The sequence below is a fragment of the Myotis lucifugus genome, unplaced genomic scaffold (genome assembly GCF_000147115.1).
Source record: "Myotis lucifugus unplaced genomic scaffold, Myoluc2.0 scaffold_109, whole genome shotgun sequence".
In the NCBI taxonomy this organism is placed as follows: domain Eukaryota; kingdom Metazoa; phylum Chordata; class Mammalia; order Chiroptera; family Vespertilionidae; genus Myotis; species Myotis lucifugus.
Window position 1 is genome coordinate 1,938,955 of NW_005871157.1, and position 26,842 is coordinate 1,965,796.

The following is a 26,842-nucleotide window of genomic DNA, read 5'->3' on the forward strand; positions in this document are numbered from 1 at the left end:
CCCACGAGGCAAAGCAAGAGCATGGTCAACATGTTTACAATGTTCTCGTGAGTTTCGAATCTACTTAATTACATGCACCTGAGAACTCTATCAAGCTTTGTTTTGGCAGCACTTGCTGCATCTCCTGAAGTCTATATCACTCGGCCACCTGGGACCACAGGTTCGGACCATAAGGTCAAGCTTACAACCATAGCCTTTGGCTATAATTGTGCTGGGAGGGCTTTGCCCTCCAAGCTGGGACCTGCACGTGGCTTTGCCACTAAAGGATCGTGCCCTCTCATTAGTCTGAGGCTTGAACCTGTCCAAATGCTGTAGCCGCTCTCCACAAAGATATATAAAAGACCAATAATATGTGAAAAGATCTGCTGCCTGCTGCATCGAGCCCATAACCCTGGCAAATGCCCTGATCGGGGATTGAACCGACCACTCTTGGGTGCATGGGACAAATGTCCAACCAACTGAAGCACACCAGTCAGGGCTGAAAAGATTCCTAACATCATCAGTCATTGGAGAAATGCATAGCAGACACCACTTCATACCCATTAGGAGTATTATAATAAAAATCACAGACAATAATAAGTATGGCAAAGATGTGGAAAAACTGGAACCCTCACTCAATGCTGACAGGAGTGTAAAATGTGGAAGACACAGGTGTCTTGAGCAGCCTCAAGACTGTGCCCCTGGCAGCCTGGCCCCCAGAGTCTGGTGCTTCAGAACCATCTTCAGTGCCTGCAGGATGGTACCCTGGCTGTTCTGCACATTGTAATCGCTGAGTTGCAGCAGGCGGTCAAAGTCTTCCTCCTTGTAGGTCATGTTGAACAGGGAGTAGGGTGAGGTGGTCCCAGTGAGATCCACCTGGCCGGCCGGTAGCTCTGCAGGGCTGCGCTGGATACCTGCTCGGGGGTAGGAGGGAATTAGGAGCAGCACTCAGAGGCCTCCACAGCTGGGCACAGGGGTGGGCTGCTCCCCACTGAAGGGGCTCCTTCCTTCTCTCCCAGGCCTCTGTGTCTTTTGCCCAGAAATATAAATGTGGGTAGAAGGATACTATTTTGAGATATAAAGAGTTTGCTGCTCTTCACATTTCCTTGTAGCATTCACGTCTTCCACTATTCAGGTAACCTCATATATCTATGTCACCTTCAAGGGTAAGCTGGAAACAGCCAGAACAACAAGGTCAAGTAGGTTAGTGAATGGATTCTTAATAATGATAAAAACAAGAGGCTGAAAAACAAAGGATGTTTGCTTTGCAAGGACCAGTATTTGCTGAGAGAAGAAGAGAACTCCAAGATGTGTGCTGAGCATGTTAAGAGTAAAGCTGGAAGGTCTGGAATTATGGTGGGAGGTAGAAAACCAGGAATAATGCACAAAGGCAGAAATTTAGTTTTCCCAGCAAAAGGAGAGACAAGTCTGACCAGTTGGTGGAAGGCAAGGAAGGAAAGGAATTTTATAAGGGTTTAGATTTCAGGGGTCCCGGACAGAGGCCTCGCTCACTGAGAAAGAGGCCCAGCTCACTAGAGGCCGAGTGAAACCCCAGGGGGCTTAGGGGCCTCTGAGAGAGGGGGACAGGGACCTCGCTCTCCTGGCGGTCTAGCCTGGGAAGCTTTTATGAACTCCTCCAACAACTTGGTGCCTGAGCGGCAGTGGAGGTGACAATGCAGGCGGCCTCCGGATGCAGGAGAGCTGGGGGCCCAGGTGTAGGCAGGGGAACTTGCTAGGCAAGGGGCGGGCACAAGAGCATGGGGTCATGACAAAGAGGACAGCAGCACAGTGACTTTGCAAACAGAGGGCACCTGCAGGGATGTGGGCACTGCCATGTCCTCCCCTTCTGCTGGCCACAGGGGCACCGGGGAGGGCCCAAGGCTGCCAGGCTGTTATGGAGGGAGGGGCTGCCTCACCTGGGGCTGAGTGGTCCTTGAAAGAGGCATTGACCAATGGGAAGTGCAGCAGGACAGGGGCCTCGGGGCAGGTGGGGTCGGAGAAGAGATGGCACTCCTTGGGCTGGCGCTGGTCCTGTGGGCTGGGCTCCACGCGGGGGAACGGCAGCCCCAGGCCTCGGCAGTACACCTCAGTCTGCTGCAGCGTCTGGTTGGGGAGAGGGCCCAGAGAGAACCAGCTACTTCCTGGTCAGCCAGGTCTGCGCTCTAGAAACGCTAGGATGGCTCCCGCCCAGACTGCCTGCCCAGTGTCCTGACAACTGGTTCCTGTTCATGGCCCCGTGACGCTCAGAGGGAGGCAAAGGATGCCATTGATCTGCATGCTGCTTGGTTAAAATCTTTAGTTGGGGTGCCCCGCACCTCCGGCCGATTTTGATTGCTCTCGCTGGGGTATTCAAGTCCCAGAGCCTAGAGGGCCTCAGGAGGGGACCCCCTTCTGTGTCCCGGCCCCAGCCCCCACTCCCCCAGAGTCCCAGGGAGGCTCTGGTGGGGTGGATATGGACGGGCCAGGGTCTCCTCCCAGCTCTGACCAGCTGTTCCTTTAGGGGCAGGCCTGGCATTCTTCCTCCCCGTCCACCTGTCCTGGGAGCCCAGCGCTCCAGCACCTCCACAGCCCTTTCCAACCACGGACCTGGCAGGAGCATGTGGTCAGAGCCTCTCACCCCTCCCTCCCTTTGAGACACAGTGGTCTGGGCCAGTGGCCCAGGGGCCCTGCTGCTCGCCCCAGGAGCTCAGTCCGGCTGAGCAACCAGAAGCACCTCAAAAGGCGAGGACGGGGAGTAGTCGAAGGAGAGTATGAGGTCCAGCCGGCGGCCTGGCCGGAACATAGAGGGAGAGCTGGTGTTGATGAAGTAGCCGGCATCCACCAGGCAGAGCTGGGGCTCCTGCGGGGTCAGCTGGCCAGGGGTGGAGTCTAGCTGGCTGTCTGATGGGGGAGGAGAGATCGTCAGGGGCAGCCACTCTGCCACGGATCACCCACTCACAACCCCCTCCTTCATATTGCATTTGCTCCCATGTCCCCTGCTTACCTCTGGTGTCACTCCCCGAATGCACGTGACACCTGCCCTTCCCATTACCTTCTCCAGGCCACACCCCAGAATTAGATGCTATGACCCCAAGGCCTCTGCCAGTCCCAGCCACCGTCCAGCTCCACCTTGGAGTCTAACCTTGTTGCCCAAGGACACAGAGCAGTGGCCCTTACCTGCCCAGGTAGAGAACTCTTTCTGGTTGCGGTAGTCCTGGTGCAGCTGCAGGCCCTGGAGGAAGTTGGAGCTGTGCTGGCAGAGCGGCCTGCCTGTCAGGAAGCCCTTAAATGCCTGGGCCAGTGCTGTTCCGGGCTGCAGCCACAAGGCCTCCAGCCATGAGGAGGTCCTCAAGGAGGCAGGGGGCTCCTCTGGGCCCAGGGAAGCGGACATTGGTTCTGGCGATGCCTGGCCCTGCCTCCCTCTGACATCCTCCACCCCTGGCATCTGAAGGGGAGGCGATCTCATTCCAGGCTCCCCTTGCTGCCTCCTTTTCCTACCCAGGCTGCTGATCCTGTCCTCGATGTGTTGCTTCCAGGCATCACCAGAGCTGGTGAGGTCATACCAGACATCCAGCAAATTCAGGGAGAAAATGTTGCTCCAGATACCTGAAGACCAAACCCCATGAAAGGTCAGCCCCCGGCCTCAGCGCCTTGCCCGCCATGGCTTGGAAGCCAGTGGTCCCCACCCCTGGGAGCAGGTGGAAAATGAGAGGAGGGGCAGGCTGCCTCCGCAGTGCCTCTTCCCCACAGCCCCGCGCGGCCCCTCGCAGGGGCTCTGCCAGACCTGAGCACAGGAGTCACAGCCAGTCAAGGAGGCCGGGCACGGGCCTGGCCGGGGCCTTCAGGGGGACCTCACCTTCCAGGAAGCAGATCCGGGACTCGGGGAGCCTCCTCATCAGCTGCCCCATAAAGAACTCCGAGCCGAAGAGCTCAGACGGGACAAAGGCTCCATACTTCAGGAATCCGACCTCATAGGGGGAGAACTCAACCCACTCTAAAGGGCAGGAGGGAGAGTGCGAATGAGGGGAGAATGGGCAGGGGGAGCCCCAGCTGATAGGAGTCTCAGATTCTGCCCCCAGCAGGCCCCAGCCTCCTCCCCGCCTGGCTGATTCCTGAGCTGACCACTACCCCACCCAGCCCCTTGACCACACCTTCACCACCATCACCACCATCACCACCACCACCACCCCGCCCACCTCCAGGCCGGCAAAACGCCACTGTCCGGCTCCTCAGCCCACCAGAACCACCACCCTTCCTGAAGGCTGGGCCATCTATGCAGGAGCTTCCTGTTTGAATTCTCTGGGGACCCACAGGGTCCAGAGCAGCTGTGGGTGTGCGCACGTGTGTGGATGTGGGCGGGTGGAGTGGGCAGGACTGAGGACTGTACCCTTGAAGTCCAAAGTCTCCAGGTCGTTCTCTTTGACATTGAGGCTCAAGTAGAGGGGCAGAGGGTTCTGGCCCTGCGTCAGCGCGGCTCTCTGTCCTGACAGCTTCCGGTCCATCACCTGCGTGGGGGCACAGGGCCGGGGTGAGGTGAGGAGCACCCTAGAGGGGGCAACTCCATCAGGACCGGGTGGGTGGGACAGGCTGCGGGGGAGGAGGCAGCTCCCCATTGGGATTTGGGTGGAATGGGTTGCTGTACGCATTCAGTTACCACTCCTGCCCCACGCGCAGGGTCACCATGTGGACTATGCGGGTTGTGCTCTGTGCCTCTCCAGAGAGTGCCACTCACAGGGACCGCAGTGTCAGCAGTAACCCCGCCCCGCATCCTGTGGTTCCAGGGTGGAAGTGGGTTGTCGAACTCTGACGCAACAGAACACAAGAGGGCACGTACACCTGGTGCAACACGTAAATGTCTAAGAAAGGACACTGGAATCTCATCGTAGGTTGGAAAGTCGAAACTGGGCAGGGAAGATGGAGGAGGGAAACTGAGGGGAGGATTGGAGAGGGCCTGAGTCAGGGCGGTGGCGGTGAGGTTGGAATGTTTTAGAGGTAGAATCACTACAACTTGGCCTGGTTGGATGTGGGGCATGTGGGGCATGGGTGGCCCTACCCCATAACAAAGAAACAGAATTTCCGAAGGATGAGGCCCAGAAATCAGGATTTTAAAAAGATTCCCAGGTGATTCTAATGTGCAGCCAAGGTTGAGAACCACTGACTTTGAGAGTTTGGCAAATATACAGATCCCTGGGTCTATTCTGAGAATCAGCAGAAACCACGTAGGAAATTGCCTTTTAAAAATCTCCCCCAGGTGATTCTGAGGATCAGCCAGGTAGATGTGTGTCCCAGGAACTTGCCCAGCCCATCCAGCAAGGAGACCCCTCCCACCGGTGAACTTCCCGTCAGCCCTCAGTCATTGGATGAGAGCGCCCATGTGTCAGCCACAGTCTCTCCCCCACTTCCTGGGTGACACACAATATGACTTGAGTTTTAGTGAATCCACAGGAAAAAATAAAACCCCATATGGCTTAAGCCGAAGGCACTGATGGTCTGTCTTATCTGCAAGTCAGTCCTGTAGATGTGAGTGTGTGTGTGCTGAGAAAGGAGGGGGCTTGATTAATACCTGCATTTTCCACTCTCAAAGTCTTTTTAGTTAGGAATCCTGTTGGCCTGGTTACGCCACCTATGATGAGGGGAGTTGTGTCCCTTTACTAAGACGCACAATTTCTGCTCTGAGGAAAGGTTTGGAAAAGGATCAGCACACCCCTCCATCGACTGAAACAGGATTCCTTTCCCTGGAATAGCTCACCAGTAAGTCACGGCAGGCCTCTGGGCCTCTAGCCCCCTACTTCCCAACTGAGGATCCCTAACCCAGCAGAATGCCACCCTGATGCTGGGGGGCCCACCCGCAGTGAGGGCGCTGGGTGCAGTGTTGGTGACATGGTGTCGTGCTTGGGATATACAGGGTGGGGCTAATGAGTATGTGAAACCTTTTGTCCAAAGTGAAAGAAAATCACATAAGACCGTAACTCAGGAAAAGATAAGAGAAAAAAATGAGTTTCTCCTTGAATGGCGAGCAGCTTCTAAGCCAGTGGTTCTCAACCTGTGGGTCGCGACCCCTTTGGCGGTCGAACGACCCTTTCACAGGGATCGCCTAAGACCATCCAGCATATCAGATATTTACATTACGATTCATAACAGTAGCAACATTACAGTTATGAAGTAGCAACGAAAATAATTTTATGGTTGGGTCACAACATGAGGAACTGTATTTAAAGGGCCGGAAGGTTGAGAACCACTGTTCTAAGCAGTTCAGTGCTTTGCCAGTAAAAGGCTAAAGACAAACGTTTCAAAGGAGAGTTTGAGAAGCACTGATTATAACAGTGTATTTTACAAGGGATTTTTTACAAAAACTGAAGCAATATTATAGAAGTACATGAACTAATAAAGTTGTTCTGAGTAAAATTCACGGTATAATATTTCTCTGACAGTATTTAATATTAATGAAATTGTAATTTGATGTGAAGGGAATTACATTTTCTAGTATTTTAAAATTACTTTTGGTACTGTAGATTAGTATAGTACAGATACTTATTTTTATCTAAAGACAAGTTTAAAATCAACACTAAATTTGTCTAAATAAAGAATTTTTTTTTAATCCTCATCCAAGGATATTTTTTCCAGTGATTTTTTTTAGAGAGAATGGAAGAGAGAGGGAAAGACAGAAACATCAATGTGAGAGAAACACATCAATTAGTTGCCTCCTGCACATGCCCCAACCAGGGCCCGGGCCAGGGAGGAGCCTGCAACCAAGGTACGTGCCCTTGACAGGAATCAAACCCGGGACCCTTGAGTCTGCCAAGCCGACACTCAGCCAAACCGGCTAGGGCTGAATAAAGATTTCTTTTTAAAAGCATACAATGAATGTCAGCTTTAAGAAATAAAGCATGATCTGGCTGGTGTGGCTCACTGGTTGAGTTTTGACCTATAAACTAGAAGGTCACAGTTTGATTCCTGTTCAGGGCACATGTCGAGGTTGTGGGCTCGATCCCTAGTGTGGGGCATGTAGGAGGCAACCAATCAATGACTCTCTCTCATCCTTGATGTTTCTATCTCTCTCTCCCTTTTCCTTCCTCTCTGAAAAAGGGATAAAGCATGATAACTAAGAAAAAAGAAATAATATTTGAAAAGCTTTCCTATTAGAACATTTTTAAAGCCAAATGGGTGCTCATTTTAAGGAATACATTATTGATCAATAATACCACAAGAACTTTTATTCTTGTGAACAGAAAAAATTAATTAAGTTTTGTCTTTTAAAAAAATTACTATAATGCCCTGACCGGTTTGGCTCAGTGAATAGAGCATCGGCCTGCGGACTGAAAGGTCCCAGGTTTGATTCCGGTCAAGGGCATGTACCTTGGTTGTGGGCACATCCCCGGTGGTGGGTGTGCAGGAGGCAGCTGATCGATGTTTCTCTCTCATCGATGTTTCTAACTCTCTATCCCTCTCCCTTCCTCTCTGTAAAAAATCAATAAAATATATTTTTAAAAATTACTATAATGAACCTTGTACATAAAACTGTGCACTGAGCATGGCCAGTGTGGCTCAGTGGTTGAGCATCAACCTATGAACTAGGAGGTCACTGTTCAATTCCCAGTCAGGGCACTTCCTCTCTGAAATCAATAAAATATATATATATATAACAACAATTGTGCATTGAGTCATTACTGAAGGATCAAATGGTAATTAAATTAGTCTTCTTTATGGCCTAGAGTCAAAACTGCATTTTCTAGCGCCTTGTAAAGTGAAGGTTAACAAGCTTCTCCCACTCTATAGTAACTAATTGGTGCCACTAGGCAGAAAAGTCCGTTAATAAAACAAACAACCTCAAAAATGAACATGAATTTAAACAGTAGATGAAAGAATACAAGGATATATTAATAAAATAAAAATATTTCAAGTAATTATGTTGGTTTTATAAATTCAATGCCATTTCAATGAAAATCCCATTTATCATGAAATTTGAGTAGCTGATTCTGTTATGTATACAGAAGAGCAGAAGGCCAAAAGTAGCCAACATCATTCTGAGAAGAACCAAGGTGGCAAATAGAGATAAATTTGCCCTGTCAGATACCAAGATGTATTACAAAGGCAGAGTAAGCCAGTGTGATATTGGGACAGGATCAAGAATCAGTCTCATCAGAACGGAACAGAGAGCTCAGGAAGAGCCCTGTGAATATATGAAAGCTGACACATGACAGAAGCAGTAGGTCAATCAGTGGAGGGAAAAATCCAACAAATGATACTGGAAAAATTTGCTATCTATATGAGGAAGAAAAAACTGGATTCCTATTCATGTAATACCTGAAGATAAACTCTGGGCAGATTCAAGTCCTAATTGTAAAAGAAAAATCTTTAAAACTTTTATAAGAATATATAGGACAATATTTTATAACTTCAGGATAGGGAAAGATTTCTTAAGACCCAAAGAGCATAAACCATTAAGAAAAAGAATAATACATTGGATTACATTAAGATTATGCATCAAAATCTATTAGACTTAGTAAAGGATTAATAGCCAGAATATATAAGAATTCCTACAAAATAATATAAAAAGATGAACTAAGTAGAAAAATGTGAAAGAATTTGAGTAGGTAATCCACAGAAGAGGAGGTCCCAATGAAAATATACTTGAAAACATGGTCAATCTCACTAAAAACCAAGAAAATGAAAAACTACAATAAAAATTCATTTCATACCCATAAAACAAAAATTTAAAAACCTGAAGAGCATGTAGGGAAAAGAAGTTATGATACATTGGTGGTGGGGGTGTGTGAATTAATACAACCCTTTGGGAGAACAATAGCTAGGAAGGTACATGTACCCAGTGGCCTAACAATTGTACTACTGGGTATATAACTTCAAGGCACAGAGAATCTCTAACACGTGCACAGAGAGACCTATACAAAGCCATTTGTGTAAATAATATACATTAGGATATATTAGGATATATTAAGCATATACATTTTTAATAAAAGTATACCTGGTAAAGGTATATGTAATAAAGTAAATAATAACGGTATATACAATACATGTTATATATTATGTAATACTAGAGGCCTAATGGCATGAAATTCATGCAAGGGGCTCGGCCCTCGCAGCCCTGGCTTCGTCTGGAAAGTCATCCGGAAGAGTCGTTCTGATGTTTGGTCTAATTAGCATATTAGCTCTTTATTATATAGGATAGTAAAATATGTATATAGATTGCAGATATGTGCTCATAAACCTAAATTCAGAAGAGTGATTACCTCTGAGTGTGGGAGGGAAATGGGATTGGGGAGGGGACCACCAGGAGCTTTAACTCTTTCTGCTACATTTCATTTCTTAGGCTGGTTGATGAGATCATGAATATTCATTACATTATTCTTTATGCTTTGTGCATTTTATTAGGTCTGAAGATTATCATAATAAATATTTAACAACATTAAGATTTTTAAAAAAATAAGTGTATATATTTTGGGGGTTTTTTTTTGGTTTTTTAATAGAGAGAAGAATGGAGAGAGAGAAAGAGAAACATTGATATGAGAGAGAAACATCGATGGCTGCCTCCCGCAGGTACCTGAGGGGGTGGGGGGAGGGGGATGAAGCCCGAAACCTGGGCATGTGCCCTGACAGGGAATTGAACCCGTGACCTCTCAGTGCATGGGACAATGCTCAACCAACTGAGTCATACCGGCCAGGGCTAAAATAAATACTTTTAATAAATAAAAAGTAAGAATGGCTGGTAATTTCCAAGTAGCACTGTGCTTGCCAGCAAGAATAAAATAATTTTTTTTAATCAAAGTAAATTCATTTTCAGTTAGTTTACATGATCATTATTCTTGGTCAAACTCCTGACACTCAAAGATAAGACAGATAAGAATCTTTCCTTTGCTAGTATATTTGATAGTTTACTTTTGTTATGCATGTTAAACATACTTTTTGTGTTTTAGTTGTTTCAAATGCTTTAAAAAACTTTGTTCAGATAATTATATGTGGTAAAACAATAGTGCAAAAAATCACTGATTTTAATAATTGTGTCGTTTAATGTAAGATTCAGTAGTTAACTTACTAAGCTTTCCTTAAAGAAGCAATGTATAAAAAATGTATATGCTCAGGTTTGTCTTAATAGTGTTAGGAAAATAGTAAAGAAATATGTTAGCTAACACTGAATGCTTACTCCATGCCAAGTACCATTGATTGCTCACAACAACCCTGTTAGATAAGTACCATTCTCATTCCTATTGTACGGGTGAGAAAATTGAGGCACAGAGAGGGTAAGTTGCCCAAGGACATATAGCTAGTGAGACGCATAGGGGGTAGAACCCAGGAATCTGGCACCAGAATCTTGCTTTTAACACTTCCAGGACGATGAAGAGAAAGAATATATTTCATATTGTAGTATAAATAAAATAAAAGCTGTTTGAACAATCTCACTGACTCTTAAACACATGCAAAAGCTTTGTCTGCTGAACCGACTTTAGCATTGTCTGGTCCCTAGTCCTTGGGAGACCCAGAAATTTAATCGAAGAATAGCCTGACTCATAAAGGCAGCATCCCAAAGTTGGGCAGACACTGAAGCACAGTGGTTTCCACATTCTTTAACCAAGGGTCCAGGACGCTTACCCTGCAGACATGCGCTTGTGCGTCAGCTAGCTGCGGGGTTGCCACAGCCTTGCCCATTGCACTCACGTTCCACCCCGCATGCACAGGTGCCCTACCTGGTTGTGCAGCATGGACTCCAGCACGAGAGCCCACAGGTCCACAAAGGTTGTGGGGCGCCCCTCCTCCATTCGCAGCTCCAGCTCCTGGAAGTAGCTTGCCAGTCGCTCCGAGGAGAAGGCTTCCAGCTTGCTCTGGGCCAGGTGTTCCCGGGCATATCGGATGGGCCCCTCGAGGTCCTTCTGCGACCACTCAGGGTCCCCATATAGTTGGGCCATTGTCCTGGGAGAACAAAGGGACAGTACAATAGGATGATGAGGCCCAGCACCGGTTGCTGCAACTCCCTCTTCCAACCCTTGAGATTTCTCCCAACATTTTGTTCCTGCCACCAAAGTTCTGCCTTTCTGGAAAATGCTTCAGGGCTTTCCCTCCTCCTAGATCAGGGCTGTTCAATATAAATATAATGTGAGCCACGTATGTAATTAAAAATTCCTAGTAACTACACTTTTAAAAAGATGGGTAAAAGTTAATTTTAATAATATATTTCATTTAAATTATCGTTTTCAATATGTAATTAATATAAAAAATTTAAGATAAATTTATATTTTTCCAAACTTAGTCTTCAAAATTCACTGTGTATGTTATAGTTATAACAACTCAATTTGGACTAAGCACATTATAAGTGGTCAATAACCGCACGTGGCTACAGCTACTGTAACATACAGCACAGCTCCAGACCCTATCTCCGTCTTCAGAGGTCTGGCCTAAAGCCTTTTGAGACTGCTTGTCAATGGCTGTCACCTAAACTCTTCTGAGGTGAATATCCTCTTTCACTTCTTTAAAGTCACATTTCAATAAGATTCAAAGGAATGCATCTCTAACAGTGAAAAGTTCCATTTCATTATAGGCAGGCTGGTGTGTAGGGAGACAATTTTGTCTTTAGGTAAAATAGCACCTCTTGACCTCAATTTCCTCATCTATACTATAGGGACAATCAGAGAACCGCCCTAGAGAGTGTTTTGAATATTAAATTAGGTAATAACAATTAAAGAAAAAAGAGCTATCAATTTGGAGTTCATGAAACGCGTCAGACGTGTTAAGGCTGTCCCACTCTAATCCTATGGAGGGTGTGCTATTATTACCCCTATTTTGGAGATGAGTCAACGAGAATCAGAGGAAATAAGTTGGCTAAGATTACCCAGCCAGTAAGTGGTGTTGTGGAGACTCAAACCCAGCTCCTTCTGAATCAGCTGCCTTAGACCTCTTCAGAAGCATGGAGTGGAAACCCTGTAATGCCTCCCTCATGGCAGGACTGCTGTAATTTCTGTTTCCTCCCTTTTGAGACAGCCACTTGGCACCCATCAGACCATACTGCTCACAACTACTTGGTTTCCCCATGTAGAGGGTCCCTCTGGGGTCCCCTCCCCTCCCCTTTGGGGCCTGGTCTTTTTTGATTTTCCAGTCCCCAGGGCCCTCCCCATGTAGCCCCCGGAATGCCGCTGAAGTACGTCACACAGTCCAGGAGTCCCAGTTTTTTCAGAGCCAAAAAGGGGCCATAGAGAGAGGTCATGCCCCGGACCCCTCCCCCTGGGGCCATGATCCCCCCGAGGGGGACCTGGACCACACAAAGACACAGGCGGGCTTAAAAAAGACAGGGATAGAGCTCCCTCCTGCCCCCAGGGAAGGGACCTGATCAGGAGGGGGTCAGGGCCTGGTGCAGTCAGAATTAGAGCTATCACCAGCCCGCCCCCCCCCCCCCAAGAAGTGACTGCTCTCAGCCCTGGACACAGCTCCAAAGGGAGTGAGAACCCCAGAGCTCACCCATGCTCCATATCTCCTCCCACATGCTCACTCTCCAGTCTCTGCTGACTGGAGTGTCTGGAGAGGGCAGAGGAATCAGGTACGCCCCTAAGGCTGGTCCAAGGTATCTGCACCCCCACCCCTATGTATCCCCCAAACCTCATCTTCCTGTAGGTCTCTGTCCAACTGCAAGGCCTTCTTCAGGGCTTTGGCCACCACCTGCTTCCTTCTGCTCAGGAAAGCTTTCTCCTCCACACATAGGTCGAAGCCCAAGCGCACGGCCAGCTCCTTAGGGCTGGGGCAGCAGAGGGTCCAAGGGTCAGGGGGCACCTGCAGAGCTCAGCCACTGGTTGGCCAAGCCCACGATAGCTGCCAATAGCATCCCTGCTCCAAACCCCAAGGACCAGGCTTTCCACAGCACTTCCCTGCCCCATGACCACCCCTTACTGTCCCCGACAGATATCAATGTCCCTTACCAGCCCTCAGCCTTGAGCTGTAGCCTCATTCCTGGGGCCTGAAATCAAAGCAAGAGACTTTGCTCAGAATGTCCAAGGCCCTGCAGGGAATGTGAGTATCCACTGGGGGCCGTGGGCTCCCCCATCTTTATTCCCACTGGCACTTCCCATCCAGTTGAGGCCACTTACATTTGTAGCAGGAACATCAATGATCATCTCCTTCCCCATAGTCAAGGACTTCAGAGGCATAGTGAGGTGCCCTGCTGAGACGTCTGAGTTCCAGTCTTTGCTTTTGGAGCTCTGGAGGGAAATATTCATTCATTCATTCACTCAACAAACCCTTACCGAGTGGCTAAACAGTGATCCAGACAGACACAGTCCTTCCCTGGTAATATTAAAATAATTACAATATTTATAATTATTAAAATTATCTATATATATAAAAGCCTAAGCGACCATTACAACCGAAGGACCAGAATGACCAGAACAACCGGTTGACCAGTTGCTATGATGCAGACTGATCACCAGGGGGCAGATGCTCAACGCAGGAGCTGCCCCCTGGTGGTCAGTGCGCTCCCACAGCCAACCTCCCATGGCCCCTCCCATTCTTGGCTGGCCAACCTCCCATGGCCCCTCCCTCTGACCTGCTGCCCCCACCCACATAGGCCTTGATCACCGGCCAGGCCAAGGGACCCCACCAGTGTACAAATTCATGTACCAGGTCTCTAGTAATAATTATAATTATAAAAATAATAGCTGAGGAGAACCAAGATGGCGGCATAAGGTATATATTGCCCTCCACAACCACATTAAAACTACAACTAAAAGACAAAACGGCTATCATCCAGAACCATGGGAAAGCTGGCTGAGTGAAAGTTCTACAACTAGAAGGAACAAAAAAAGCACATTGAGACTGGGTAGGAGGTGCGGAGGCGCCAAGAGCAGAGGTACGGAGGTGCGTGAAACGGGCTGGCAACTGGGTGTGCTGTTTTTTTCAATTGGAAGGGAGATACAAGCTCCTGACTGCTCTGAACTCCAGCTTCCAGTGAGACTCTGGGGACCCAGACTCCTACGGGGAGAAACTGGACTGTCTGGCATCAGGTCGGAAAGCGAGGGTGGCTTTCTCCCAGAGCTGCTCGCAGGGATCATTGTTACTGTGGGGGGGTGGGAGACGTGGAGATCCGGAGACACAGAGATGCTGACTGACAGCCATCGCTGTTTGCTCCACCCGGTGATTCCCTGAGACCCTGCCCACCCACTTTACAACCCCACCCAAGCTGTGCGCAGCAGCACAAATGAATTACCTGCCCTTTCGCAGGCTAACCTAACAAACTGCAGCTGGGTCAGAGAGCTCCAAAACTTCCAAACCCCAAACAAAGAGGAGAAATCTGCAGATCTTGCTGTAGCTCCTGCTGGGTGGACTCACACAGTGGTTGACTTTGAACCTCCTTGGAGGTCCAGGAGCCAGTGTACCCAGTGGTCAGATACCAGATTTCAACTCCTCACATCCATAAGTGACACACTCAAGAGGCAGACTCAGTGAGCACCAAAGCCCCACTGAAGCAAGTCCTGCCCCATAAGGGTGTCTCCAGCACGGAAGTTCTTCCACTATAGACACAGCAGGTCCTTGCAGTCAATTGGCCTGGAGGTCATTTCCTCCCAGGGATACCAACAGCAATCAAGGCTTAACTACAACAAGACTGTGAACCCAGCCCACAAAGGGATGCACCAAGAGTGTCCACCTCAGGTGATTGGGGAGGCTGAGCCACTGGGCCCAATAGGACACCTACCTCACAAAGCCACTCTATCAACACAGGGAAGCAGCCAAAATGAGGAGACAAAGAAACAGGACACAAATGACAGAAAAGGAGGAAAGCAAACTACTGGATATAGAGTTTAAAACCACAGTTATAAGATTACTCAAGAATCTTCTACAAACCTCCAAGAAACTTAGTGAGACCTCCAAGGAACTTAATGAGACCTTCAAAGATCTTAATGAGAATGCCAAAAAAAAAAAAAATGGAAAAGGACCAGTCAGAAATTAAGCATACACTGACTGAAATGAATAACACACAGAGATCCAACAGCAGACTAGAGGATCCCAAGAATCAAGTCAAAGATTTGAAATATGAGGAAGCAAAAAACACCCATCCTGAAAAGAAAAAAGAATCCAAAAATATGAAGATAGTGTAAGGAGCCTCTGGGACAACTTCAAGCATACCAACATCCAAATTATGGGGATGCCAGAAGAAGAGGGAGAGCAAGATATTGAAAGCCTATTAGAAGAAATCATGACAGAAAACTTCCCCTACCTGATGAAAGAAATAGACTTACAAGTCCAGGAAGAGAAGAGAACCTCAAATAAGAGAATTCCAAAGAGGACCACACCAAGACACATCATAATTAAAATGCCAAGGGCAAAAGACAAAGAGAGAATATTAAAAGCAGCAAGAGAAAAACAGTTAGTTACCTACAAGGGAGTACCCATACGATTGTCAGCTGATTTCTCAACAGAAACCATGCAGGCCAGAAGGGAGTGGCAAGAAATATTCAAAGTGATGAATACCAAGAACCTACAACCAAGATTACTCTACCCAGCAAAGCTATCATGTAGAATTGAAGGTCAGATAAAGAGCTTCACAGACAAGAAAAAGCTAAAGGAGTTCATCACCACCAAACCAGGATTATATGAAATGCTGAAGGGTATTCTTTAAGAAGAGGAAGAAGAAGAAAAAGGTAAAGATAAAAATTATAAACAACAAAGTGACAACAAATACATATCTATCAACAAGTGAAACTAAAACTCAAATGAATAAAAAATCTGATGAACAGAATAAACTGGTGAATATAATAGAAGCAGGGGCATAGAAAGGGAGTGGACTGACAATTCTTGGGGAGGAAGGGGGTGTGAGGGATGCGGGAAGAGATTGGACAAAAATCTTACACCTATGGATGAGGACAGTGGCGGGGGGTAAGGGCAGAGGGTGGGGTGGGAACCAGGTGGAGGGGAGCTATGTGGGGGGAAAAGAGGAACATCTGTAATAATCTGAACAATAAAGATTTATTTTACAAAAATTAAAAAAAGAAGAAATAATAATAATAGCTAATATCACCTTGGCCGGTGTGGCTCAGTTGGTTGGAGCATCGTCCCATGCACCAAAGAATTGTGGGTTCGATTCCTGGTCAGAGCACATACCCAGGTTGCGGGAAGCAACTGACCAATGTTTCTCTGACATTGATGTTTCTCTCTCTCCCTCTCCCTTCCTTTCTCTCTAAAATTAATAAAAAACACATAAAAATAATAAGAGCTAATATATTTAATGTAATAATAGCTAATATTTAGTTATTGTTTGTGAGAACCACGCCAGAGTCCCCAGATAGTCAAGGCTAATTAGAGTGTGGAGGCCTTGTTGATAGTATGCTGGAATGTCCAGGGCCACCCTGAACACACTGCAAGCCCACAGCGATCTCACGGTACGCTGTGCCCTTCTATAACCCAAATGATTGATGACATTTTTGGCTAGAGGCCTCCTTTGTCTAAATGGTATAATGCATGACACTGACCAGCTAGAGAGGCAGCTGCTGAGATGAAGCTGAGAGATGGTACTGCTACGATGTAAGGCTAAGAGCTCACAGAGAGCTCAGGTATAGCTACCATGTTAACCAGCCAGCGTGCTGGGCAGGGGAGACAGGAGAAGCTGCTGAGGCAGAGAGCTCAGGTGCCGCTGCTATGGGAGGCAGTGAGTCTAGGGGGCAGCATGCGGAGAGAAATGTACTAGTTCAGATACTAGCTGTGGGGACAGAGATTAATGCTACTATGTGGGAAAGATATGTGTTCACCAGCCGGTGTCTGGCTGCCTGCCTGTACGGACTTTGCTGTGAGGACTGTGTTGTCTGATGGCCATGTGACCACTGGCTTCTGTAATTCATTCTTATACACCCACAACCTCGCATGGCTTCTCTGTCTAAGACCCAGCATCCTAGGAGGTCCAGCCCCAGAGAGAGGGGCTCAGACCCAACACCTGTAACTAGTGAGCAGAGGATAAAGGAGGAACTTGGACTAAGTTCCCAACAGTTAGTGTAGTGAGTAGGGTTCAAGAAGAAACCTACTCTAGCGTAGTCGGGAAGAATTTAGAGAAATATATGGATTCAGAGCAACTCAGAGCAGCAGTGCTCATGCAGAGCTCTTGCTGCCTCTGACATTGTTCTAACTGGATCATGTATGAACTTATAAAGAATTTATAAAGAAACAGGTAATGAACTAATATTCCTGTATTGTAAAGGAAATAAGCAGTGTGATAAGATAACCAGAAGTGGGATGTGTGAGGTCTATTTAAGATGGGAGAGCCCCTCTGAAGGGGTACCATTTGAGCTGAGATCTAAATGAGGAGGAGGAGGAGGAGGAGGAGGAGGAGGAGGAGGAGGAGGAGGAGGAAAAGGAGGAAGAGGAAGCAGCCTTGGAAGGAGAAAAGGGGGACAGGGAAAGCGCTGGCATGTCTGAAAAGCAAGAAGAGACAAGCTATGGCTGGAGCATCATGAATGAGGGGAACGTGGGTCAAATGAGGCAGCAGAGGTGGGCAGGGGCCAGGCTGTGCAGGGCCCGTGGGCACAGACATCAGATTTTTTTCTGAGAGCATCACTGGAGGAGCCATTAAAGGGCTCAGACAGACATAGCATAACAGCCCCTCCCCACACCCACTCCAGGCCCTGGTGACCCTCCTGCCTGCCAAGGACATGTGCCTAAGTGGGGGAGGCTGACACAGCCACAGGGGCTGGCCGTGGCAGGAGGAAGGCCAGGAGGGGCCTGCAGCAGCTGGAGCTAGCCCAGGGCCCAGGTTGGTGAAAAATCTCCTGAGTCCAGACCCAAATACCTACCCTCAGGCGCCCTCTCAGCTCTGCCTCTTGAGCTGCCATGTAGTGAAAGCGGAAGGCTGAGGCTGTGCCCAGGGCCGATGTCTGCGTGTCTTCATATGACCCCGTCAGCACCAGCTCCAGCTCCAGGTTGTCCTGGTCTAGGTAGAGAGCGAGAAGGGTAACATGAGGGGAAGGACCCAAAATACAGGCAGTACTGCCTGGACGTGATGAAGGCCCTGTGGCTAGACTATGGCAAACAGGATGCTGGAAAGGGCCTCCCCAGCCTGCTGGGCCCCATCCCCCATGGACACTCCCACCTCTTGTGACATGCCCTCCTCCAGGTCAGGGGGACCCTCCTGCCCAGACGAGACCTGTTGCCCTTCTGCTCTGTGGGCAAGAAGAGGCCAGCTCTGCCCTGCCGCTCACCCCCTTGCCCTGTATGGGTTTCCCAGCCACCCCTTCTACTCCCCACATTCCAAGCAGAGGTCAGACCTGGTTCTGAGCGGGCCTCACCTGAGTCCTCGGCTGCGCTCCCCGTGCTCTCCAAGCGGATATCCAGGCATGACAGCTCTCGAGCCTGGGGCAGACCACATCATGGGCAGGGTTCTCTGCTGGGGAAGCTGCGGTCCCCTCAACCTCACCCGCTGAGCCCCACTGTCCCAAATCCACCACACACAGAACAAGAAGTGGGGTCCAGAGTGGAACCGGACCAGAAAACCCTCACCCCACCTCTGATGCACTGAAACTGCTCAGCCAAACGTCCTGGGACAGCCAGGGGAGCCCCATCTCTACTCACCCCCAAGCTCTCCTAGATTTGCCGAACTTCTGGAATCTCTGCAGGCCCCCCAGCTGCCAGGCACAGTTTTGTGGTGTGTTTCTTTTTTTCAATCTCTATGTTTCTCTACAGCCTCAACCTGGAGGATGTGTTCATTCTACAAGTGCTCCCTAAGAGTATTATACAAACCACCCGTCTACAGGGTAATGAAATGGGTCAGATAAATCCTTGACATTTTAGCAACTGGAGTACCTCCCGACTGCCCTCCACTTAACTGACTTGCCAAACGAGACTGCTGTGTTCTCTCTGTAATGCATGCCAGCTGACAGCTGCCCACTCCTGCAGAACTGAGTTCATCAGCATTCCCCGGCCTCCATCACCTCAGATAAGAGGCAGCTGCCATGGGATGACTACTTTAATGTGTGCAGGCATACCTCGAAGGTACTGTGGGTTTCCTTCCAGACCACCGCAATAAAATGAGAGTCACAATAAAGTGAGTCAGAATCTTTTTGCCGGTGGAAGGTCTTGTCTTCAATTTGTAAACAAATGCAACATCTCTGAAGAGCAATAAAGCGAAGCCCCATACAACGAGGTATGCCTGCATTCGCAGAAGTAATACTAGTCCGTCAAACAGGCAGTTGCAGGACCCTGAGGTGGTGCCTCCTTCAATTTGGGTCTCTAGGTGCCTATTCACCTCCTGCTGGGCCTGGCCCTGCTCCCGGTCAGCTTGCTTGTGGGGGACTGCACTTTGAGTAGAAAGTTTCTAATGCGTCTCTCGCCACCATGTGTCCTTTCCTCTCCATGGCAGCTTTGTGAGCTTGCTGTGTTTAGGATTGCCGACCAGGACTCTCCACTGTCTCAAGGAAGAGCTGACTGACCCCCCTGACCCTATCTCAAAGTTCCCAGATTGGAAGTGCACCCCCCTGGACACCCCCCCCCCCCGAGCCTCAGTTACCTCCATAATAACTAATAACCTGAGCGAGGCCAGGCCCACATGGCTTTGGGGCCAGGGCTTCCTCTTTGGGAGCTGAGAACTATGAGTTCATTACAGGTGACCAAACACATCAGGACAGACTAACAATTCTCCCATCACCCCCTCAGCCATACAGCCTTGAGTCAGAACCTTCTCACAGCAGAGCCTCAGCTTCCCTCTCTCCATGTTCCCTTTAGCCCCTCTCAGCCCCCCACCCCCAACCACATTCCCAGGTGACCACCTAGCTGGGAGGCCAGGGGTGGTCTGCCGCAAAGCCCGGTCCTCGCTTTGTCCCATCTGGCCCACCCCCACCTCAGCTCCCCTCATAAGCCTGGGAAGGCAATGGTTACCACAAGGACGTTGTTGGTGATGAGATTCTCTGGGCGGTCTGACCTAGAAAATCAAACCGGCCACAGTCTGGCCTTGGAAAAGCAAAAGCTCCCTGCGCTAACCTGCCCCCTCCCAGCCCAGGCTCCACCCACGTGGGGACTCCTGGATGATGCTGAGGGTTCTCTAAGTCCTGGATACTATTCAGGGTGCGGGGAGATGCTTCTCAAGAGTGAAAGGTGAAGAGAGAGAGTAGGGCAGAGAAAACACTGACCTTCCTCTCCTCATTTCTCTAAAAGGAACCCCTAGCCCGGCCAGTGTGGCTCAGTGATTGAGCATCAACCTATGAACCAGGAGGTCACAGTTTGATTCCCGGTCAGGGCACATGCCCGGGTTGCGGGCTCGATCCCCAGTGTGGAGTGTGCAGGAGACAGCTGATCAATGATTCGCTCTCATCATTGATGTTTCTATCTCTCCCTCTCCCTTCCTCTCTGAAATAAATAAAAATAAAATCAATAAAAATATATATATATTTTAAAAAGGACCCCACCCCCAGTCTAGCAGGTTTGGGGAGATGAGGGACAGGGAATCTGGGCTGGACAGACCGATGGGAAGATCTGGGTTAATGACATTTCCCTACATAAAGCCTGAATTCTTAGAAACTCCCTAGGCTGGGTGAGACTACTCACATTTTTTCTTTCTTTTAAAAAATTTTTTTTTAATTTAAATTATTTAAAGTATTACATATGTCTCCTTTTCACCCCATTGACCTCTCCCCAGACATTCCCACCCCCCAGCACATGCCTTTACCCCTCTACTGACTGTGTCCATGGATTATGCTCATCTGCATGCTTACAAGTCCTTTGGTTGATCTCTTACCCCTACCCCCAACCCCCTCCACCTTCCCTCTGAGTACTCACATTTTTTCCATCAGGAACTCTACATCCAGTTCCTCCTGTCCCTGGAATCAAAGATGAGCAAGTCATCCACATTTATATAAGTCTTTAGAGTTGACAGAGTTCTTCTACATTCATTATTTCATCATCTCAAGTCTCTAAGGGAGGCACAGTATTATAAGCCTTCCCATTTTACAGATGAGGAAATTGAGGCTTAGGGAAAGATGGATGGGCTATCTGCCCAAGTTACCACAGTTGGTAAGTCTGCAGAGAACAGGTCTCTGGCAAGGCTGAGGGGGAAGATAAGGAGCACAAGCCAAAAGAGGCTTGATGCCCAGGGCCCATTTCATCTTCCTCTTGAGTGGGATCCAACCCCAGAACTCTGGCCTCCTCCACCCCCACCTTCACCTGCTGGATAAAGAACACAGAGACCTTCATCAAACAGGCCTTGGGCACATGGGAGGTTAGAGGCAGTAAGTAGGAGTGATGAAGCCACAAATGCTCGAAGGGTTAGTTATACGGAGTTGTGTTTTGTGGACATTAGGAAGTTCTCCACCAACCAAAACCTCCTCCCACAGACAGTAAAATTTCTCCATTGAATGACTTAGTCTATAACAGTCAAGTTGAGCCTTGCCTTTCCTATTAAAATGTAAATATCTCTGGGAGGGGCTTGCCTCTTTCTGTGAATCAGTTCAACGCAGCAGCATCCCAACAGATGGGAGAAACTGTGCAACGTCCTTAGCCTGGATCCCATGGGGACTCCCCACGCACCTGGGGGCGCAGGGAGAAGGTCTTCCGCAGCAGCTTGCCAGGGACGACTTCTGAGATGTCATAGAGAAACTTGAAGCAGGCATCATCCTCCGTGACTGAGTCCTCATCATAGACACTCAGCTCCAGAACATTCTAGGACAAGAGAACAACTTAGTACATAGTTACTCATGGCTATAGCCTACACCTATAGAGATTATTATGCCTCCATGCTTTGTACTTCAAAATAAAAATAACAGTAAAACTTACAAGTAGTAAAAGAAAACCCAGAAAAGTTCCCAGTTTACCCTGTTAATTTTTATTTTTATAAAAAATACAATTCTTTCAAAGAATCTTTCCTCCCCCTACTGTACCCCTGCTTTGCTGGTTCCCTAGGGCACTGCATGTACCAGGTGGTATACTAGGAGTGCATTGTCTTTACCCTCACAGCAGCCCAGGTCAAGGGGGGATTCTTACTGTCTCCATTCCGTGGGTGGCCAGAGAGAGGACCAGCCACTTGCTGGAGGTCAGGCCCACAGGCACTGGGCTCGCACACTGTCTCCTATACAGCACATCCAGGCTGGGGCCCAGAGACACCCACTCCCCAGTTACTCCAAGCCCTGGAGGAAAGTGTGCTCTAATCCGAGAGCCCTCCCTGCGCGAGGTACAGCCTGTCCTCAGGTGGGTGGCATGACTTTTACCTTAACCTGACTCTGGATTAGGAAACTGAAGGTCTCATTCCATACAGGATGGCTGGAGTTGGTGACTGTTTTGGTCTTCAACTTTATTCCAGGTACGGTTAGCAGCTGTAGGACCACATAGGGGTCTGCCTCGCTCACTGGCAATGTCAAGAGAATCAGCGTGAGAGAGAATTCCTCACACCCCTCTCCAGGAGCCTTGCCAGATTCCTACCAAGACCCCGGAGGCCACAGTGGACAACCCACCCCAGGCCAGTCCCAAGGCACATGTTGGGCTCTTCCCTTGGGACCCGGTCATCCCTGAAGCCCAGGACACAGTTACTCACACATGTCAGCCCAGCCCAGGCCCCGAGCCTCCAGGACCCTCACGGTGAGTCGCCAGCAGGCGGAGGCCTCCCCCTGCAGAGAAACGTCGGACAAATGAGTCCTTTCTGCTCATTCCTGAGCCCACCAGTCTGGGCCAGACTTCTCTTGAGAGGCTTGGTGGCACTGCCAGGTGCTCTGGGACCAGACGGCCTTTGCCCACCTCTGTCCTGGGCAGTGGTTCTGGGCTGCAGCAGCCATGGAACGAAGGAGGGGGGTTGGAATTTGTGGGACTGTCTCCCCGTCAGAGACAAGCTTGCATAGTGTGGTGGAGAAAGCAGGGAACTGAGGACTAAGGAATGGCCACCACACTGGACATGTCAGTTTGGGGTCGCCCCATCCCAGAGTTCCCAGAGTTCCCTTTGGTAAAGCGTGTGACCCCACTGCCCAGCCTGCCCTCTGAACCGGAAGTGGACACATGACTCCAGGGAGGCTGAGCCTTGGGGAGCCACAGGTATTCACCTTCTCTTGGGTGGGAATTAGGAAACTCCAAGAGCATCAGGCGTTACCGTGAGCAGTGGGTGAAGGGTCATTGTGTGTGACGATGCTGGCGACATCAGTCAGCCCAGAGACAGCCCAGTGAGGAGGAGGAAGAAATGAAGTGGGCAGAAGCTGGGGGGGTTGGGGGGGGAGATAGAGAGAAGAGGAGCAGAAGAAGGTGGCAGGGGAGAGCAGAGGACAGGTAGGGTGTGGCTAAGTCCTTCTGGGCACAGGGCACTGGGGAGAAAATCAAACCGTCCTTGGCCCTGCTGGGACCCAGGGTTTCTGCTCTTCGCGAGGCCTGGCTGTGTAGCTTTTGCTGGGCGCCCTGCACACGGTTTTTTATCAGAAGCCCCTGTGGTCTGAGGCAGAGGCAGCACCATGCTTGCAAGGTGGACATCTGTCATGGCCTGGATGGGACATGTGGTGAGGAAAACAAAGCTGCTTAGCCTCGCACCTCCTGGGACCTGTCCCACTGCGGTGCTTGTGAGCAGAAGTCCCTTCTCCCCCCGGGAGCCGGTCTCTGCTCCGCGAAGGTGCTCCTAGCTGGTGCTCCTTGCTAGGGGCTGGCTCAGTGTCCACGGGGCGTGACTCTCCATTCCCCAGAGGGAACCTTACAGGACAATGGGCCACAGCAAAGCCACTCGGGACTCATGCCCCACCCCCCACCCTCCTCCCCTGGGTCCCGGCATCGTCCCTCTCCCGTGGCTCCGTGCTGAGTGTCCCTGCCATGCAGTCATCTTTCTGGCAGAGCACATATAATCCTCCCAGCAGTGTAGGCTTGTTTCTCCCTCCCTGATCATTATGACGGGTCATCACTAAGGGATTAGCTCCAGTGACACCAGCAACATGTCAACTCGACAACTCTTAAGCCAGAGGTTGACATTGGCAGGGATTTCATGCGTTTTTAGACACCTGGCTCCCTTTCCTCCCTGCACCCAGATCCCGCCACTGCATGCCCCAGAGAAGGTGCTGGCTGGGGTCCCGGGCCCTGCAGGGTGCTGTGCTGCAATGCCTGCTTCAAAACAGAGGGGAGGGCAGGGGCAGCCCACCCTCTGAAGTCTCCTGGGGCTACTAAGAAGTGCCCCCAGATGCTCACTTTTCATCCAGTCACGTTGCGCAATTTGAGCATTATTGCTCATGCTCAAACCTCAGGTCACTGAGAGCCTCTCAACCTCAGAAAGCCCCCCAGCCCCTGGCAGGACCTTTTTCCTAGAGCGAAACCCCATTTCTCTTCACCTCTCAGACATCGCTAACATGGAACCCCCAGAGGGGGGTCATAGGGGCAGGAGAGTGGAGTGGACGAGGGCAGCCTCCCAGCCAGGCTGGGGCTACGAGTAAACCCTGGTCCTCCACTTGTTTGCTGTGTGACTCTGGGCAAGTCACTGAACATCTCAGTGCCTTCTTTTCCTCATACGTAGTGGGACTAACCATAGTTTCAACCTCACACAGTGTTCTGAGGCTAAAGGTATTAATGCTTATAAAATGTTTAGCAAAAAGCAAGCTGTTTCTATATAACTGCTCTTATGTGCTTGCTATGTTTCTAGGTGCTATACTAACGTATTACATATATGAACTTGATTTATCCTCCCAACAACCTTATAAGATAGTGGTCTCATTTCCTCTCATTTCACAGACGAGAGAACTGAGGCTCAGGAAGGATAACTTGCGCTCAGCCTCGGAGCTAGTCGGTGACATCGTTAGGGTTCAAACCCAGGTCTGCAAGGCCAGAGCTCACGACCTTCCCAGGTCTGTGCTTCTCGGTCAAACCGTGCAAACTGCCCCCACTGCCCTGTGGGTATCTAGAATCTCATAGGTTTGTTTCAGCCAAATATGATATTGAACGAACATGTTAACTAATAGGATTCTTTTTCCTTTGGGGCCTTGGGGCTCCATCTTCCCCATTGAAAGATGGTCTCACCGGGAATACTGTTCATTGATGACTGACCCTGGACACTTCGGAGGAGTTCTCCAGCAGGGACCCCTACCCAGCTTCCTGTAGGGTCCTGGGAGTGCCTCCCTGCAAAGAGTCCCAGCCACTGTCTCCCCCAGTGCAGGGACCCTGGGACCTACTCCATCCTCCTCTCTGTGCAGAGGATCATGGGGGATGTGGCCCAAGGGAGTCCCCAACCAAGGTCCAGAGTACCAGCGACCACGGGGTCTTCAGCAGGAAGAGAGAGATGAGCAGGCCACCTTTTCCCTGCTGACACCGAGCGATTCATTCTAGGGCAGCGAGGAGGTTGGAGAGGAGTGGAAGCTACAGCACAGCCTCGGGCCCTGCGCCTCCTGAGTCAGGCTGAGCACAGCAGGCACGTCCCAGAGCCAGTCCCAGGTGCCCGGCCTGCCCTGGCAGCCAAGCTCCTGCCGCCAGAGCAGGCTCCAGTCTCCGTCCAGCAGGAGAGCCTGGGTGAAGACGCTGCTGGGCTCACGCTGAAGGCTGGGTGTCAAGGGCCAGTTCCAGGAACATCAGCAGGAGGCAAGGTGTTTCCCAGGTGTGAGGGCAAACTCAAGATCCCAGGGTCACTACACCTTGGGCTTTAATTTTGCCCCTGGGCTGAGCTTAGAGCAGGCAGAGGGTGGGAGAAGGAGGATGCCCAGCTTTCTCCAGGGAGATGAGGATGAAAGGGACACTTCAGAAACCTCTGCAGCTGGGTTCTGGGGCTCGGGCTCCAGATAGAGGAGCAGATGGAGCCAGCGCTTTCTAGCACCTTCACCACCCTGCTCCCGCAGCTTTGAGTGTCTCCCAGACCCCATCCGGGCATTTGCACCGACATCCGCCCTGCAGAGGGTCCTCCAGGCCTCAGGCTGACACAGCTGGGGCAGCAGGTGGGCGGGTGCCTCTCTACCTTCCCCAGGATTCCTTGGTGTCTGAACCCAACTCAGGCCTGGATCTCCGGGCCAAGGCGCCAAAAGCCCAGGAAAGTTTGCAAATAAGGTATACGCCTCCGCTTGGTACACTTTGCCACTTCATGGCCACCCACTGGGGTTTCAGGGGAGACCTGAGGAGCCAGTCTCTCTGGCCTTGTCCCTGCAGAGAATGAGACATCTGGGCTGAGGGGAAGCACGTGGCAGGGCTAGGGTGAGCAGTTTGTAAGCATCCCTGGCCTGGTTTCAGCCTCATCACTCTTGGGCAGAGTAAATAATTGATAGTGGTTGGGGATTTGGGCTGGCAGAGTTTTGGAGACACACAGGGTGGTTCCTGGGTCCCAGGAAGCCCATTGTGGTGGGCTGTGGGCCTGGCAGGATCTGTGTTGCTTTGAGGGGAGGAGGGGAAGGGTTACCTGATGAGGATGGCCAGGTGGCTCCCTAGGTGTCAGTCTCTCCATGCCAATCCTTTCAGCTCTGCTCCAGGCCCAGCTCCTGCCAAGATGCCAGCTCCCTGGCTGGCTGGCAGCAAGTCTTCCAATGAGATGGGACTGACTGTGAATCTGCCGGCCTCTGAGGAGCCCTGGTCCTATAAACAGGTTGGGGCTCCACCCCCAGGTCACTCCCTCAGCCCAGAGCCTTCTCTTCTTCCCCAAGAGGCTGGGTCAACCAGCATCTCCAGAAACCTCTGGCAGGGCTCCAGGGCCAGCAGGTGGAGCAGCACTTCCAGATGTGGGGTGTCAGGGCTGCAGATGCAGCAGGGCAGGGAGATGAGTCCCAGGAACAGTGGCAGGAACCTGCTCCACTGAGGCAGCGGGCCTAGGGTGGGAGGGGCGCGAGCTGAGGAAACCCTACAGCCCAGCCCAGCCTGAGCCAGGCCAGCCTCTGAGGGAGGAGGGCTGTGTCTCTGGGGACAGACAAGAGGGCGGGAGCTGGGGTGTGTAATAAGGTCAGTCATGGTGGAGGCCCTGAGCAGCCTTTGAGAGCTGCCAGGGGTTCTGGACTCTGGT

The 26,842-nt window shown here is 50.1% G+C and overlaps 1 protein-coding gene across 1 annotated transcript; it reads right to left on the minus strand.

The window, feature by feature from the left end:
• Window positions 1-666: 666 nt before the first annotated feature.
• PLA2G4D (phospholipase A2 group IVD) lies at window positions 667-26,293 on the minus strand. The gene is made up of 20 exons (XM_006093063.1): window positions 26,249-26,293; window positions 22,451-22,523; window positions 22,128-22,264; window positions 21,451-21,582; window positions 20,704-20,744; window positions 19,807-19,849; window positions 18,222-18,285; window positions 17,730-17,866; window positions 13,044-13,154; window positions 12,876-12,913; window positions 12,559-12,694; window positions 12,072-12,214; window positions 10,659-10,881; window positions 4,346-4,463; window positions 3,815-3,952; window positions 3,457-3,564; window positions 3,136-3,327; window positions 2,693-2,859; window positions 1,896-2,082; window positions 667-893 (listed from the first exon to the last, which is right to left on the minus strand). The coding sequence occupies exons 1-20, from the start codon at window positions 26,291-26,293 to the stop codon at window positions 667-669; spliced, it is 2,460 nt and encodes an 819-aa protein (XP_006093125.1).
• Window positions 26,294-26,842: the final 549 nt, after the last annotated feature.

What these genes read in the sequence shown, in the direction of transcription:
- PLA2G4D (XM_006093063.1), bottom strand. Translation starts at nt 26,293, where the DNA reads ATGGAGAGACTGACACCTAGGGAGCCACCTGGCCATCCTCATCAG. An exon ending in CCGGATCTGCTTCCTGGAAG is followed by an intron (nt 3,565 to 3,814) that starts GTGAGGTCCCCC and finishes TTTGGTCTTCAG; the next exon opens with GTATCTGGAGCAACATTTTC. An exon ending in CCCCGTCCTCGCCTTTTGAG is followed by an intron (nt 2,083 to 2,692) that starts GTGCTTCTGGTT and finishes CTCCCCAACCAG; the next exon opens with ACGCTGCAGCAGACTGAGGT.